This window comes from Scyliorhinus canicula, chromosome 5 (assembly GCF_902713615.1).
Source record: "Scyliorhinus canicula chromosome 5, sScyCan1.1, whole genome shotgun sequence".
NCBI lineage: Eukaryota > Metazoa > Chordata > Chondrichthyes > Carcharhiniformes > Scyliorhinidae > Scyliorhinus > Scyliorhinus canicula.
Genome location: NC_052150.1, coordinates 224330141 through 224347388, shown reverse-complemented (window position 1 = coordinate 224347388; position 17248 = coordinate 224330141). Strand labels below are relative to the sequence as shown.

Below are 17248 nucleotides of genomic sequence, written 5' to 3'. Positions count from 1 at the left end.
CTGCCTCCACCACACTGTCAGACAGTGCATTCCAGATCCTAACCACTCGCTGTGTGACCCTGCCTCCACCACTCTCCCAGACAGTACATTCCAGACCCTAACCACTCGCTGTGTGACCCTGCCTCCACCACACTGTCAGACAGTACAGTCCAGACCCTAACCACTCGCTGTGTGAATCTGCCTCCACCACACTGTCACACAGTGCATTCCAGATCCTAACCACTCGCTGTCTGACCCTGCCTCCACCACTCTCACAGACAGTGCATTCCAGACCCTAACCACTCGCTGTGTGACCCTGCCTCCACCACTCTCACAGACAGTACATTCCAGACCCTAACCACTCGCTTTGTGAATCTGCCTCCACCACACTGTCAGACAGTGCATTCCAGATCCTAACCACTCGCTGTGTGACCCTGCCTCCACCACTCTCACAGACAGTACAGTCCAGACCCTAACCACTCGCTGTGTGAATCTGCCTCCACCACACTGTCACACAGTGCATTCCAGATCCTAACCACTCGCTGTCTGACCCTGCCTCCACCACTCTCACAGACAGTGCATTCCAGACCCTAACCACTCGCTGTGTGACCTTGCCTCCACCACTCTCACAGACAGTACATTCCAGACCCTAACCACTCGCTTTGTGAATCTGCCTCCACCACACTGTCAGACAGTGCATTCCAGATCCTAACCACTCGCTGTGTGACCCTGCCTCCACCACTCTCACAGACAGTACATTCCAGACCCTAACCACTCGCTGTGTGAATCTGCCTCCACCACACTCTCACAGACAGTGTGTTCCAGATCCTAACCACTCGCTGTGTGACCCAGCCCCCACCACACTGTCAGACAGTAGATTCCAGATCCTAACCACTCGCTGTGTGACCCTGCCTCCACCACACTGTCAGACAGTGCATTCCAGACTCTAACCACTCGCTGTGTGACCCTGCCTCCACCACACTGTCAGACAGTACATTCCAGACCCTAACCACTCGCTGTGTGACCCTGCCTCCACCACTCTCACAGACAGTGCATTCCAGACCCTAACCACTCGCTGTGTGACCCTGCCTCCACCACTCTCACAGACAGTACATTCCAGACCCTAACCACTCGCTTTGTGAATCTGCCTCCACCACACTGTCAGACAGTGCATTCCAGATCCTAACCACTCGCTGTGTGACCCTGCCTCCACCACACTCCCAGACAGTGCATTCCAGACTCTAATCACTCGCTGTGTGAATCTGCCTCCACAACACTCTCACAGACAGTGTGTTCCAGATCCTAACCACTCGCTGTGTGACCCAGCCCCCACCACACTGTCAGACAGTAGATTCCAGATCCTAACCACTCGCTGTGTGACCCTGCCTCCACCACACTGTCAGACAGTGCATTCCAGATCCTAACCACTCGCTGTGTGACCCTGCCTCCACCACTCTCCCAGACAGTACATTCCAGACCCTAACCACTCGCTGTGTGACCCTGCCTCCACCACACTGTCAGACAGTACATTCCAGACCCTAACCACTCGCTGTGTGAATCTGCCTCCACCACACTGTCACACAGTGCATTCCAGATCCTAACCACTCGCTGTCTGACCCTGCCTCCACCACTCTCACAGACAGTACATTCCAGACCCTAACCACTCGCTGTGTGACCCTGCCTCCACCACACACACAGACAGTGCATTCCAGACCCTAACCACTCGCTGTGTGACCCTGCCTCCACCACACTGTCAGACAGTACATTCCAGACCCTAACCACTCGCTGTGTGACCCTGCCCCCACCACACTGTCAGACAGTGCATTCCAGACCCTAACCACTCGCTGTGTGAACCTGCCTCCACCACTCTCACAGACAGTACATTCCAGACCCTAACCACTCACTGTGTGACCCTGCCTCCACCACACTGTCAGACAGTGCATTCCAGATCCTAACCACTCGCTGTGTACCCTGCCTCCACCACACTGTCAGACAGTGCATTCCAGATCCTAACCACTCGCTGTGTGACCCTGCCTCCACCACACTCTCAGACAGTGCATTCCAGAACCTAACCACTCGCTGTGTGAATCAAGTACCTTAAATTGATGCCCTCTGATTCTCGATCTTTCTGATAATGGGAACAGTTTTTCTATATCTACTCTGTCCGCACTTCTCTTGATTTGTAACACCTCCATCAAATCTCCTCTCTTCCTTCTCTTAGGAAAGCAATCCCATCTTCTCCAATCTATACACGTTATTGAGGCACCTCGACGCTGGAAGTGATTTAAAGCCTCGGTTTTGCCAAAAATCCCCCATTTCATAATGGCCCAGGTGGCTTTGTACCCACTGAACCTCTGGAGTGGTGACTCTTGGCCCTGTTTCTTCTGAGCCTGCAGACAGTTGGACAGGATTTTCTGTGCTACAATCTTCTTTAAAAATAACAATGAGTCAATTGTCTCCCTCTGTTTTTATTCCCTGAAAGATCCGTGAGTCATTGGAAAATCTCCCTTTCTCTTAATCTTGCTAATGCTTTGGGATCTATCTACAAATAGGGACCAATAATATAGGACCCTTTGATGTGCCTGCACTTTAATAATGAGGCTACCCTCACAGTTACAGCCTGATTATTGTATCACTTGTTGGGTGTATCAACAAAGTAAGTAAATGATTGTGTTTCTCTTTAATCTAATTTTTTTTGTGTTCTTGGTTTATTTCTAATTTATCCGACACAGCTTTAACTAACAAGCACGGCAGTGTTTTATTTCATTAACACCGTGTTTTATCCATTAACAGAACTTGTCCAGGGAATACAATCAGAGCGTATCTTATATCATATAATTATTATATAATGTGAGTGTTCCACCCTGTTATATGGGGTGTAATATCCTGTGCAAAGGTGTGTTAGAGGATAAATGTTATCATAGAATTTACAGAATCTTAGAATTTACAGTGCAAGAGGAGGCCATTTGGCCCATCGAGTCTGCATCGGCTCTTGGAAAGAGCTCCCTACTTAAGCCGATACCTCCACCCTATCCCCGTGACCCAGTAACCCCACCTAACCTAAGGGGCAATTTAGCATGGCCAATCCAACTAACCTGCACATCTTTGGACTTGTGGGACGAAACCTGAGCACCCGGAGGAAACCCACGCAGACACGGGGAGAACGTGCAGACTCCGCACAGACAGTGGCCCGGGAATCGAACCCGGGACCCTGGAGCTGTGAAGCAACTGTGCTAACCATTATGCTACCGCGCTGCCCCCTATGTTCAGTATCAGGGAGTGTTGTATAATAAATGTGCATGTTATAAACAGAGTGCGTTATGTAATATATACACCAGGGCGGCACAGTGGCACAGTGGTTAGCACTGCTGCCTCACGGCGCTGAGGACCCAGGTTCGAATCCCGACCCCGGGTCACTGTCCGTGTGGAGTTTGCACATTCTCCCCGTGTCTGCGTGGGTCTCACCCCCCATAACCCAAAGATGTGCAAAGATATTATTCTATGATAATCTATGATAATCTATGATAATCTATGTGCAGGGCAGGTGGATTGGCCACGCTAAATTGCTCCTTAATTGGAAAATTAAAAAAAAATTGAAAACAAATATAAACAAATGTTATACCCAGTAACAGGGAGTTTATATATGTGCATTTTATACCCAGTATCATGTGTTATGTATGTACGTGTTATACCCAGAAATAGAGTGTTGTATAATATAAATTATTCCCAATAACAGAGTGTGTTTTCATAGATTTCATAGAATTTACAGTGCAGAAGGAAGCCATTCGGCCCATTGAGCCTGCACCGGCTCTTGGAAAGAGCACCCTACCCAAGCCCAAACCTCCACCCTATCTCCATAACCCAGTAACCCCACCTAAGGGCAATTTTGGACACTAAGGGCAATAAATCATGGCCAATCCACCTAACCTGCACATCTTTGGACTGTGGGAGGAAACCGGAGCACCCGGAGGAAACTCACGCACACACGGGGAGGATGTGCAGACTCCGCACAGTCAGTGACCCAAGCCGGGAATCGAACCTGGGACCCTGGAGCTGTGAGGCAATTGTGCTAACCGCAATGCTACTGTACTGCCCCCACAATGCTACTGTGCTGCCCTGTTGTATAATATATATGCTTCCTAACTAATGCAAATAAAGCCCCTAGCTAAGGTAATGTTTTAAAGGGAGTAACTGATTTAATTGAGAGGGACATCATGGTGGGAGACCTATGATATGCTTCTTCTGCATATCATATTCCCAATGTGGGAAATGAGGGCCCAGTGTACCTGGTGACCATGTGTGCAGAAGATGTGTCCAAATGCAGCTTCTAGCTAACCGGATTTCGGAGCCTGAGGCTTGGGTGGACTCACTGTGGTGTATCCACGCTGCTGAGGAAGACTCAGGAAGTTAGTGCAGGAGACCCCTGTGGTCACCCCCCCCCCCCCCCCCCTCTCTGCTTTGGATACTGTTGGGGGTGAAGGCCACTTAGGGGAAAGCAACAGCAGCACCCAGGGTGGCTCTGCTGCTCAGATGGGTGGGAGGAAAACAAGTGGCAGGGCTACAGTGATAGGGGATTCAATACTCAGGGGCTCAGACAGATGCTTCTGTGGTTGCAAACGTGAATCAAGGATGGTATGTTGCCTCCCTGGTGCCGGGGTTGTCTCGGAGCAGCTGCAGAGCATTTTGGGGAGGGAAGGTGAACAGCCAGTGGTCATGATACACATTGGCACCAACGGCATTGGTAAACTAAAGGATGAGGACCTGCAAGCTGAGTATAGGAAGTCAGGAGACGAATGAGGAGAGAGCTAATTGAGGTGTACAAGATGCTAAAAGAGGTGGATAAAGTAGACATGCTGATGCTTCCTCTTGTGGGGGCATTCTAAAACCAGAGGTCTTAATCTTAGAACAAGAGGTCACAGATTTAAAACAGATTTGAGGAGAAACTATTTCTCCCAAAGGATTGTGAACCTGTGGAATTCGCTATCCCAGAGTGCGGTAGATGCAGGGACAGTAAATTTCAGGAGGAGTTAGACAGATTTTTAATTGGTAATGGGTTGAAGGGTTATGGAGAACGGGCAGGATGGTGAAGTTGAGGCCAGGATGGGATCGGCCAGGATCACACTGAGGGTGTTTAGGCTGGGGAGGCTAAATTGCCGACTCCTGCTCCTAGGTCATGTATTCAAGGGAGGAAATCTGGCTGATTTCGCAATCCAGCTCTTGATCTGTGACATTGTAATTAGCCGATGAGGAACATATAAGCCACGATCGAATGACGTAGCAGACTTGATGGACCGAATGGCCTAATTCTCCTCCTACATCTTATGAACTAAAATGCAGGACCTCAAATGTCGTAATCTCAGGATTACTCCCAGTTCCACCTGCTAGAGAGAGCAGGAATGGGAGGATAGATCAGATGATTGGAGAGACGGTGTAGCCAGGAGGCATTCAGATGCTTGAGGCACCGGGACTGGTTCTAGGGAAGGTGGGACCTGTACAAACCGGACGGCTTGCACCCAGGCAGAGCTGGAACCAATATCCTAGCGAGGGCTTTAGCTAGTGTGGCAGGAGGATGGAATCCCAGGAGTAGGATCAGATAGATCAAACTCAGATCAGGAAAATAGACGGTAGAACATTAGCTAGCGATATAGAAGGTGCAATGATAGGCTTGGAATCACAGGACAAGCAAAGTTTCAAAAGTGTCCAGCGAGGGAAAATGGTGGGGTTAAACTATTGTTTATACTTCAATCCAAGGATTATTACAAACAAGGGAGATGAGTTTAAGGGGTGTTGTCACTGGGCTCGTAATCCAGAGACCAGAATAACCTGGGGACTTGGGTTTGAATCCTGCCAAGGCAGACAATGGCATCTGGATGTAAAATTCCAACAATGAAACCATTGCAGGTTGTCGTAAAAACCCATCAGGTTCACTAATGCCCCAGAGGGAAGGAGATCTGTCATCCTTACCCGATCTGGCCTCCACGTGACTCCAGACCAACAGCAATGTGGTTGATTCCTAAATGCCCTCAGGGATGGGCAATAAATGCTGACCCAGCCAGCAACGTGCACATCCCATAAATGGATGGGGGGGATGGGGGGGGGGAGTTAAGGGCACATGGGAGCATGATTTCCTTGCTATAACAGAATCAATATCCTGGGGTTGCCATTGATCAGAAACCGAACTGGACTAGCCACATTAATACTGTGGCTACCAGGGCAGGTCAAAGGCTAGGAATCCTACGGTGAGTAAATCACCACCTGACCCCCCCCCCCCCCCCCCCCCCCCCCCCCCAAAAGCCTGCCCATCATCTCCAAGGCACAGATCAGGAGTGTAATGGAATATTCTCCACTTGCCTGGATGAGTGCAGCTCCAACAACACTCAAGAAGCTCAACACCATCCAGGACAAAGCAGCCCCGCTTGATTGCTCCTCCTTCCACAAATATTCAAACCCTCCACCACCGACGCACAGTGGTAGCCGTGTGTATCATCTACACGATACACTGAGTAACCCACCAAGGTCCCTTAGACATCACCTTCCAAACCCATGACCACTACCATCTAGAAGGACAAGAGCAGCAGATACCTGGGAACCCCACCACCTGGAGGTTCCCCTCCAAGTCACTCACCACCCTGACTTGGAAATATTCCTCCACTGTCGCTGGGGCAAAATCCTGGAACTCCCTCCCTAACAGCACAGTAGGTGTACCTACACCTCAAGGACTGCAGCGGTTCACAAAGGCAGCTCACCGCCACATTCTGAGGGGTAACTAGGGATGGGCAATAAATGGTTGTCTCACAACCGCCACCCACATCCCATAAATTAATTTTTAAAAAACATATTGGTCCAGAAACCATCCCCTATACACTCCAAAAATACTCCAAAAATACAAAAAGTATTGTACTGAAAAATGAATGAAAAAAATGAAAATTGCTTATTGTCACGAGTAGGCTTCAAATGAAGTTACTGTGAAAAGCCCCTAGTCGTCACATTCCGGCGCCTGTCCGGGGAGGCTGGTACAGGAATCGAGCCGTGCTGCTGGCCTGCCTTGGTCTGCTTTCAAAGCCAGCGATTTAGCCCAGTGAGCTAAACAGCCCCTATACTGTGACTACTTTGAGCCACCCAATCTATATGCAGATTAAAGTCACACATGATCACAGATGTTCCGTTACCACATGCATCTCTGATTTTCTCAATGCTATTCCCAACATTACCACTCCAATTTGGTCCGTCTACCATCCCCACAGATATTTTTTGTCCCTTAGTGTTTCAGAACTCGACCCATACAGAGTCAGCATCGTTTGTGCTAATATCTTTCCTCAATATTGTTTTAATATCTTCTTTCATTAACAATGCAACTCCAGCTTTTCGTTTCTGCCTGTACTTCCTGAAGACTGAATAGCCCTCGATGTTTAGTTCCCATCCCTGGCCACCTTGGAGCCACGTCTCCATAATCCAAACTACGTCATATCCCTTTACATCCACCTGGGCAACTAATCATCCATTTTATTTTGAATGCTCCGAGTGTTTAGATGTAAAACCTTAATTTTTTTTCCAATTGAGGGGAAATTTGGCATGACCAATCCACCTACCCGACATGTCTTTGGGTTGTGGGGGTGAGGCCCACGCAGACACAGGGAGAATGTGCAAATTCCACACGGACAGTGACCCGGGGTCGGGATCGAACCTGGGTCCCCAGTGCTACGAGACAGCAGTGCTAACCACTGCGCCACCGTGTTACCCAGGCTAGTCGGTTTAACGCTCCTTGTCCCATTCCTGCTATTTATTACAGTGTCATTGTCTGATTCAAGCTCTTGATTTCTATGCCTATCACTTTTCTTATTCTCCTTTCTGTCTTTTTCTCTTGTCCTTGTTTCTCCCTGCTCCGAATCCTTACGTTGGTTTCATCCCCCTGCCATATTAATTTAAGCGACGCAGCACGGTAGCACAGTGGGTAGCACTGTTGCTTCACAGAGCCAGGGTCCCAGGTTCGATTCCCGGCTTGGGTCACTGTCTGTGCAGGATCTCCACGTTCTCTGCATGGGCTTCCTCCGGGTGCTCTGGTTTTCTCCCACAAGACCCTTCACCTTTACTTGGGCAGGAGTGTGACTGATGTCTTTGGGGATTTAATTGCTAGCGTGATTGGGAAGGGTTAATAATAATAATATTTATTATTGTCACAAGTAGGCTTACATTAACCCTGCAATGAAGTTACTGTGAAAAGCCCCTAGTCACCACATTCCGGCGCCTGTTTGGGTACACAGAGGGAGAATTCCGAATGTCCAATTCACCTAACAGCACGTTTTTCGGGACTTGTGGGAGGAAACCGGAGCACCCGGAGGAAACCCACGCAGACACGGGGAGAACGTGCAGACTCCGCACAGACAGTGACCCAAGCTGGGAATCGAACCTGGGGGAAGCAACAGTGCTAACCACCATGCTGCCCTGCTGCCTTATCTGGGGTAGATGGGAATATTATACTTGAAACACAAACAGATCATTAATGGTCTTTTTAAATGACGGACCTGGCTCAAGGGGCCGAATGGCCTCCACCTGCTCCTATTTCGCAGGTCCATGAACTAGGTAGCAGTGAGTCAGCAGCTCATATTTACTGAACAGAAATAAAGTTTTGGAGAAAGATAATATCAGTCTGTAATTCACTGTCACCCATTTTATAATATTCCCCAAAGTCAAAATTAGTCCCAGTCATAAACTGAAATGTTACATTTTCCATGCGTTTCGATGGTTGACACAGATATTTTTCACAAACAGTATGAAGCAAACTGTTGAGGGACCCTATTTTCTTTCTTGTCTTCCACAGAGTGAGCCTCTCGCTGACAGAAATGGATAAGGTGGTGGACATGTCAATCTTTGGCGAAGCAGCTGTGTACCTGAGGAAAAGCCCAGCACAGCTGAAGGAAATGCGGGATGCTCCGTTCAACAGTGAGTTCTTTGTCTGGTTACAGTGCAGGCATCGCCCGCTCATTCCAGGCCAGGCTGTGGCCGAAGGGGTGGTAAAGATGTGGTGAATGTAATATAGATGTATATATGTTAATTCACACTGTCTTTGTAAGCGCAGTAGCGCTATCCTACCACTAGGGGGAGTAGCACTGGGAGTACTCAGGAACTTGTACTGGGCTCCACCCTTGGCTCCGCCCACAACTCCTCCCCCTAGTGCAGCTGTATAAATACCCTTGTCCAGAGTCAACCTGAGTTCACTACGAGTTCGTCGACAGGTAACAGGCTGGCTCTGAAGTAAAGTCGATTAAAGCCTAGATTCACATCGGAAACACATGTCTGGTGAATTGATGGTTCCATCAAAAGACAAACAGGGTTTTCAATTGCCTGTGGGGACGAGGGTGGGTGCGGGCACGGGCTGGCAATCATGCACTTGGATGGCACCTCAGTCATCCAAGGCCTCCGAGGTGCATTGGAAGTTTTAACGGGAGGGTGGGGGTCTGGGTGAGGAGCCAGCAACAAAAATACTTCCAATTAACTTGCTGTTAAGCTCATTGAAGAGCTTTTTAACAAGCTGCAGAGGAAGGGAATCAAATTTTACATATTAACAAAGGGAAGAGTGAATAGTCAGGGACATGTTAGTGCACAGCTGTTGGGGAACCATTATTCAACATGGCCGCTGATGAAAAGCTGTATATCGGTTGGTCATAACAGGCAGAGTACAAGCTGTAGTCAATCTGCAATCTAGAAATCCAGAGACCCAGGCCCTGAATACTCTGGGGTCCCAGGTTCAAATCCCGCCACTGCAGATGGCGAAATTTGATTCAATAAAAATCTGGAATTAAAAGTCTAAAGATGACCATGAAACCATTGTCAATTGTCGTAAAAACCATCTGGTTCACGAATGTCCTTTAGGGAAGGAAATCTGCTGTCCTTACCTGGTCTGACCTACATGTGACTTAAGATCCACAGCAATGTGGTTGACTCTTAACTGCCCCCTCATGGGCAATTAGGGATGGGCAATAAATGCTGGTGCGACGTCCACATACCATGAACACATAAAAAAAACGAATCAAAGACAAGAGGAGTTATCGTAGGGAATGAAGAAATAGCAGAGGCATTGAACAACCATTTTGTATCTGTCTTCACATGAGAAGACCAAGGTTTCAGACCAGAAATAGACAGTAACATCAGGGCTAATAAGAATGAGGAAATTAAGGAATTTAGTATTAATAGAGAAAAAGTAAAGGATTGTTTGGAAATGGACTAAAATGTGACAAATCCCCAGGGTTACAGCTTAGGGTTTTAAAGGAGATAGCTGCACTGAATGTGGATTGGCTGCCTATCATTTTCCAGAATACATTGGCGTTGAGAATGGTCCCATCAGATTGGAAGTTGGCAAACGTGACTCCGCTTTTCAATAAAGGAGGAAGAGAGAAAACAATGAACTGCAGGTCAGTTAGCCCCTTCATACCCCCCAAATCTACTCATGGGGACGATTGTGAGTGATTCCCTAAGGGGCGGCCTGATAGCGAGGTCCAGGGGCTGGGCCCCCTTCCCTCCCCGCCAGGCAATTCAGCCCGCCCCCTGGGATCTTCTGGGTCAGCCCCTCCCCCCAAGTACAGGGGTGATCTAACCCCCCTCCACAAATCCTACCAGAGATCCCCTAATTAGAGAACCCCCATCAGAAACCCCGCAGTTAGAGAGACCCCTGCCTGGAAGCTGGAGAGCAGCCAGACAGAGGCAGTGAAAACAAATCACTGCTTTAACACTCATCTGGGCAATACACCTGCTGGCTCAGGAAGAGGAAGGAGCACCTGTCAATTCATGGAAAGGGAAAACCAGTCCACTTGGGTTTAAACCCCCGAAGATCTTTGATCTGCAAGTCTTTCATTCATTTCTCAATGAAATCGCTTTCACTAGGCTGTCATTGACAGCTTCCTAACACACCCAGTTGTCTGCATTGTTTCATTCATCTCCCCTCATATTTGAGTGGCTTTGAAGTAGTCAGCAGTGAAACAAATAGAAAGCACTTAACTGTCTTTGCTGTGGTCCAGGAGCTGTCAATCATAGCGCGATGATCAAAAACATCGGTTAGTTTCACAGCTGACTACTTAAAAGCCACTCAATGAAATGTATTTTTGTTGAACATTTTGAAGTATTTCTTTTAATGTGTCCAAATGTCCATTTACCTCCATACTTTTTAGTTTATTCTACAAATTCATTTTCTGGACCATTCTTGCCAATTTGTCTATGTGAAGATTGAAGTCCCTCACAATTATTACATTGCTTTTGTTACAAGCTCCAATAATTTCTTGTTTAAAGTTCCTTCCAACAGAATGACTACTGTTAGGCACCCTATAAACTACTCCCACCTGTGTTTTTTTGACTCTTGCTATTCCTAACTTTCACTCAATTCATCCTACTACATGATCTTCTGAGGCTAGAACTTTTCTCAATAACGTCCTTCAGCTACCCTTTATTATAAGGGCCACGCTATCTCCTTTTCGTTGCCCGATTGTTCCCCATTGATTTCTCCATGGTAGTGCCTCGATGAATCAGGGTCAACTTGCCAACCCTTTTCTCCCATAGTGAGAATGATTGTGACCACTTGAAATTCGGAATTCTTGCATTTGTCCTGATGAGTGCAAGATCAAAATCTTCAATGATATTTATTCATTTTCAATGTTAAAAAGTGAATGTTCAAATTGAGATAGCAGAGATACTAGAGCTGCGGGATGAAGTTGTCGTACTTGACAAGGGGGTCTTGAAGAGCGAGCATTCAGACACCCACAAAGGCCATGAGGCTGTTGATTCTCTGCTCTCCTGTCTTCTCCATTCTCCCAGGCAACAGCAAGGCCAGTCATGGCTCTTGGTTGCTTTTAAAAATTCGGCCTTCAACGCGAGGTCCCACCTCCAGCCTATACCTGGTGTTACTAATTGGGCATCAAACTTGCCCCTTGGCCCCATTAGGATATTTGCTTTTTAAAACCACTTCACATTACCAACGCTAATCATAGAATCCCCACAGTGCTCAAGGGGGCCGTTCGGCCCATCGAGTCTGCACCGACCCTCGGAAAGAGCACCCCACCTCGGCCCACTCCCCCATAACCCCACCTAACCTTTGGACACTAAGGGGCGAGGCCGGTAGATCGTGGGGGGCGGTTAGACCTGGTGTTGGCATAGTTATGTGAGTAGTTAAGCTCACTGAAATATACAAATCTGGATCTCGCCCAGATCGCGACGTCTTGTGAGATTTCCTTAGATCTTCGGGCGTAACAACCGTGGGAATCCCGGAAGAGGTCTCACGCAGGATCCACATGGCACGTCCCATCCCAATTCTGTCGGGATGCATCCGGTAAAGCATGTCTAAGATAAAAGTTATCAACTGGTAACATTTGATAACATTTATATTTATAGGGGCTGGTTTAGCACACTGGGCTAAATCGCTAGTTTTTAAAGCAGACCAATGCAGGCCAGCAGCACGGTTCAATTCCCGCACCAGCCTCCCCGAACAGGTGCCGGAAATGTGGCGACTAGGGGCTTTTCACAGTAACTTCATTGAAGCCTACTCGTGACAATAAGCGATTTTCATTTCATTTTCATTTTTCATTTCAACTACACTTAACTTGGGACCTGTAGTCAGGTATTCCATTTCCTATAAACTCATATGAAGTATTTTTGATAATTTACTTTTATTTTAATTTTATAAATAAATCTCTCACGTTCCATATCCACAATGATTTGGTTTTGTTTGTCCAATTTCCAGTTTCTTTCCACTCAACACTTCTATTTAAGGTGAATGCCAGAGCACATGTCAGGATACTCACAGGCTGAACTGTGCAACAAGGGGAATTCACACATATTAATGCTCCAGTTCCGAACACCAAATAATGAATGGCACTGGACTCAGATCCTGAGCCCCACCTCCCTCTAAAACATTGCGCAAACTCATCCGACTCTGTCACAGCAGAAAGGTGAAAGGTCAGCCAAGAACCCTCGACCTCTCCGTGCAGTCGGTAGCTGGGTCTGGACTGGCATGAGGTGGAGTAGCGGCTCCCTAGGCCCTGCTCCTGGCCTTGTCCATAGAAACCCTACCGTGCAGAAGGAGGCCATTTGGCCCATAAAGCCTGTACCAAACCCCCCGATGGAGCACCCCACCCAGGGCCTATCCCCGCGACCCCACCTAACCTGCGCACCTTTGGACTGTGGGAGGGAGCCGGAGCACCCGGAGGAAACACGCGCAGACACGGGGAGAACGTGAAAATTCCACACAGACCGTCACCCAAGGGCGGACTCAACCATGGGTCCCTGGTGCTGCGTGGCAGCAGTGCTAACCACTATGTCACCGTGCCGACATTGTCACTTTGTCCTTGGCCGCCTCCCTCTCCTCCTTTATTGATTTTGGCTACACCTCCTTGGCCTCTTCTTGACATGATTGATAATTGTGCAGCTGCATGTCAGCATGGGACTGATCCCTTGTTGATCCACTTCAGCTCCTCCAATCATAGACCCTGTCTCTGGGGGAGTAGCAGGAACGTGAGAGAGGGAACCTGTGATTGGAGGAGCTGGAGCAGCAAGCCTGGGAGAGACAGAGGGTGGGATTCTTTGCTGTCGGAATTCTCCGTGTCAGGATATGCAGACATGCAGATAATGATATACTGACAGGCACAGACAGGCAGCTAATGAACACAGAGAACAGGACATGACGAATGAGCAGGCAGGACACTCAGGGATGGTATCTCACTATAAAAGGCACGAGGCACTTACACTCCGCCTCTTTCCACTGATGAACATCTACAGAGTGAGTCAGGGTGTATGTACAGTATCACACCTCCAGCACGTGGCTAAGAGCTAGCCTGGTTCAGTCAGACAGAGTAACCACACTTAGGTTAGCAGAGAGTCCAACTCATAGCAAACTGTGCTAACTGTGCTACTGGTTCAATAAATCAGATTGAACTAACTTCAAGGTCTGGAGTATCCTTTGATAAAAGCTGCATCTAGTTGCAGCCTGTGTTATCCCAGAGTACATAACACATCACTCTGCTGCCGGGATTCTCCGCTGCCGGGATTCTGTGCTGCCGGGATTCTCCGCTGCCGGGATTCTGCGCTGCCGGGATTCTGCGCTGCCGGGATTCTCCGCTGTCGGGATTCTCCGCTGTCGGGATTCTGCGCTGTCGGGATTCTGCGCTGACGGGATTCTGCGCTGCCGGGATTCTCCGCTGTCGGGATTCTCCGCTGTTGGGATTCTGCGCTGTCGGGATTCTGCGCTGCCGGGATTCTGCGCTGTCGGGATTCTCCGCTGCCGGGATTCTCCGCTGTCGGGATTCTCCGCTGTCGGGATTCTCCGCTGCCGGGATTCTCCTCTGTCGGGATTCTGCGCTGCCGGGATTCTCCGCTGTCGGGATTCTCCGCTGTCGGGATTCTGCGCTGTCGGGATTCTCCGCTGTCGGGATTCTGCGCTGTCGGGATTCTGCGCTGTCGGGATTCTGCGCTGTCGGGATTCTGCGCTGCCGGGATTCTCCGCTGTCGGGATTCTCTGCTTGCGGGATTCTCTGCTGTCGGGATTCTCCGCTGTCGGGATTCTCCGCTTGCGGGATTCTCTGCTGTCGGGATTCTGCGCTGTCGGGATTCTGCGCTGTCGGGATTCTCCGCTGTCGGGATTCTCCGCTGCCGGGATTCTGCGATGCCGGGATTCTCTGCTGTCGCGATTCTGCGCTGTCGGGATTCTCCGCTGCCGGGATTCTCCGCTGTCGGGATTCTCCGCTGCCGGGATTCTCCGCTGTCGGGATTCTCCGCTTGCGGGTTCTCCGCTGCCGGGATTCTCCGCTGTCGGGATTCTGCGTTGTTGGGATTCTGCGTTGTTGGGATTCTGCGCTACCGGGATTCTGTGCTGCCGGGATTCTCCGCTGTCGGGATTCTCCGCTGTCGGGATTCTGCGCTGTCGGGATTCTCCGCTGTCGGGATTCTCCGCTGTCGGGATTCTGCGCTGTCGGGATTCTGCGCTGCCGGGATTCTGCGCTGTCGGGATTCTACGCTGCCGGGATTCTCCGCTGCCGGGATTCTGCGCTGCCGGGATTCTGCGCTGCCGGGATTCTGCGCTGCCGGGATTCTCCGCTGCCGGGATTCTGCGCTGCCGGGATTCTGCGCTGCCGGGATTCTGCGCTGTCGGGATTCTCCGCTGCCGGGATTCTCCGCTGCCGGGATTCTCTGCTGCCGGGATTCTCCGCTGTCGGGATTCTGCGCTGTCGGGATTCTGCGCTGTCGGGTTTCTGCGTTGTCGGGATTCTCCGCTGCCGGGATTCTCTGCTGCCGGGATTCTCCGCTGCTGGGATTCTGCGCTGTCGGGATTCTCCGCTGTCGGGATTCTCCGCTGCCGGGATTCTGCGCTGTCGGGATTCTACGCTGCCGGGATTCTCCGCTGCCGGGATTCTGCGCTGCCGGGATTCTGCGCTGTCGGGATTCTACGCTGCCGGGATTCTCCGCTGCCGGGATTCTGCGCTGTCGGGATTCTACGCTGCCGGGATTCTCCGCTGCCGGGATTCTGCGCTGCCAGGATTCTCCGCTGCCGGGATTCTCTGCTGTTGGGATTCTGCGCTGTTGGGATTCTGCGCTGTTGGGATTCTCCGCTGCCGGGATTCTCCGCTGTCGGGATTCTCCGCTGTCGGGATTCTCCGCTGTCGGGATCTCCGCTGTCGGGATTCTCCGCTGTCGGGATTCTCTGCTGCCGGGATTCTCTGCTGCCGGGATTCTCCGCTGTCGGGATTCTGCACTGTCGGGATTCTGCGCTGTCGGGTTTCTGCGTTGTCGGGATTCTCCGCTGCCGGGATTCTCTGCTGCCGGGATTCTCTGCTGCCGGGATTCTCCGCTGCTGGGATTCTGCGCTGTCGGGATTCTCCGCTGTCGGGATTCTCCGCTGCTGGGATTCTGCGCTACCAGGATTCTGCGCTGTCGGGATTCTCCGCTGCCGGGATTCTCCGCTGTCGGGATTCTCCGCTTGCGGGTTCTCCGCTGCCGGGATTCTCCGCTGCCGGGATTCTGCGCTGTCGGGATTCTGCGTTGTCGGGATTCTGCGCTACCGGGATTCTGTGCTGCCGGGATTCTGCCCTGTCGGGATTCTGCGCTGTCGGGATTCTCCGCTGTCGGGATTCTCCGCTGCCGGGATTCTGCGCTGTCGGGATTCTCCGCTGTCGGGATTCTGCGCTGCTGGGATTCTGCGCTACCGGGATTCTCCGCTGTCGGGATTCTGCGCTGTCGGGATTCTGTGCTGCCGGGATTCTGCGCTGTCGGGATTCTGCGCTGCCGGGATTCTCCGCTGTCGGGATTCTCCGCTGTCGGGATTCTGCGCTGTCGGGATTCTCCGCTGTCGGGATTCTCCGCTGCCGGGATTCTGCGCTGTCAGGATTCTCCGCGGTCGGGATTCTGCGCTGCTGGGATTCTGCGCTGTCGGGATTCTCCGCTGTCGGGATTCTGCGCTGCCGGGATTCTGCGCTGCCGGGATTCTGCGCTGCTGGGATTCTGCGCTGTCGGGATTCTGCGCTGCCGGGATTCTGCGCTGTCGGGATTCTGCGCTGTTGGGATTCTGCGCTACCGGGATTCTGCGCTGCTGGGATTCTGCGCTGTCGGGATTCTGCGCTACCGGGATTCTGCGCTGTCGGGATTCTCCGCTGCCGGGATTCTGCGCTGCTGGGATTCTGCGCTACCGGGATTCTGCGCTGCCGGGATTCTGCGCTACCGGGATTCTGCGCTGGCGGGATTCTCCGCTGCCGGGATTCTCCGCTGTCGGGATTCTCTGCTGTCGGGATTCTCTGCTGTCGGGATTCTCCGCAGCCGGGATTCTCCGCTGCTGGGATTCTCCGCTGTTGGGACTCTCCATTGCGTCGGAAGGACGCCCGGGGATTTTCCGACGCCGTGGGGCTGCCCAAAATGAGAAATCCCATTGGCCGGCTGGCAAGACGGAGAATCCCAGCCAGGACCTGTGATTGGGGAAACAGCTCCTCTTGTCTCTCCTGGACTCCAATCAGACCTGTGCATTATTTACCCACTCCTTGTGCTTTTACTTATTCACCTCCGACTGGATTACTGACTACATGTTGCAATGATGTTCCTCAACAAAGTGCAAAAAACTAACTGTGTATTCACCACTGAGCATCATAAATACACAGAATGTTAAGCCAGGCCTGCCAGGTTCTGGGTGTGGATTCAGCGAACGCCCGGTACAGAGCTCTCACTGGGTGAGATCCAGATTTGCATATTTAAATGAGCTATTAGGCCATGCCTTTGAGACGTTGCCCGGGTGCTGTTTACTTCTGGT

The 17248-nt window shown here is 50.6% G+C and overlaps 1 protein-coding gene across 1 annotated transcript in view; it reads left to right on the top strand.

The window, feature by feature from the left end:
* The first annotated feature begins 2613 nt into the window (after positions 1 to 2613).
* The window catches only part of LOC119966620 (myosin-7-like), a 176052-nt gene continuing 161417 nt past the window's right edge, over positions 2614 to 17248 (top strand). The window contains exons 1-2 of the mRNA XM_038798621.1: positions 2614 to 2635; positions 8798 to 8919. Of these exons, the coding sequence (XP_038654549.1) occupies positions 8820 to 8919 (100 nt within the window). The 5' untranslated portion in view covers positions 2614 to 2635; positions 8798 to 8819. The remainder of the gene's footprint in view (positions 2636 to 8797; positions 8920 to 17248) is intronic.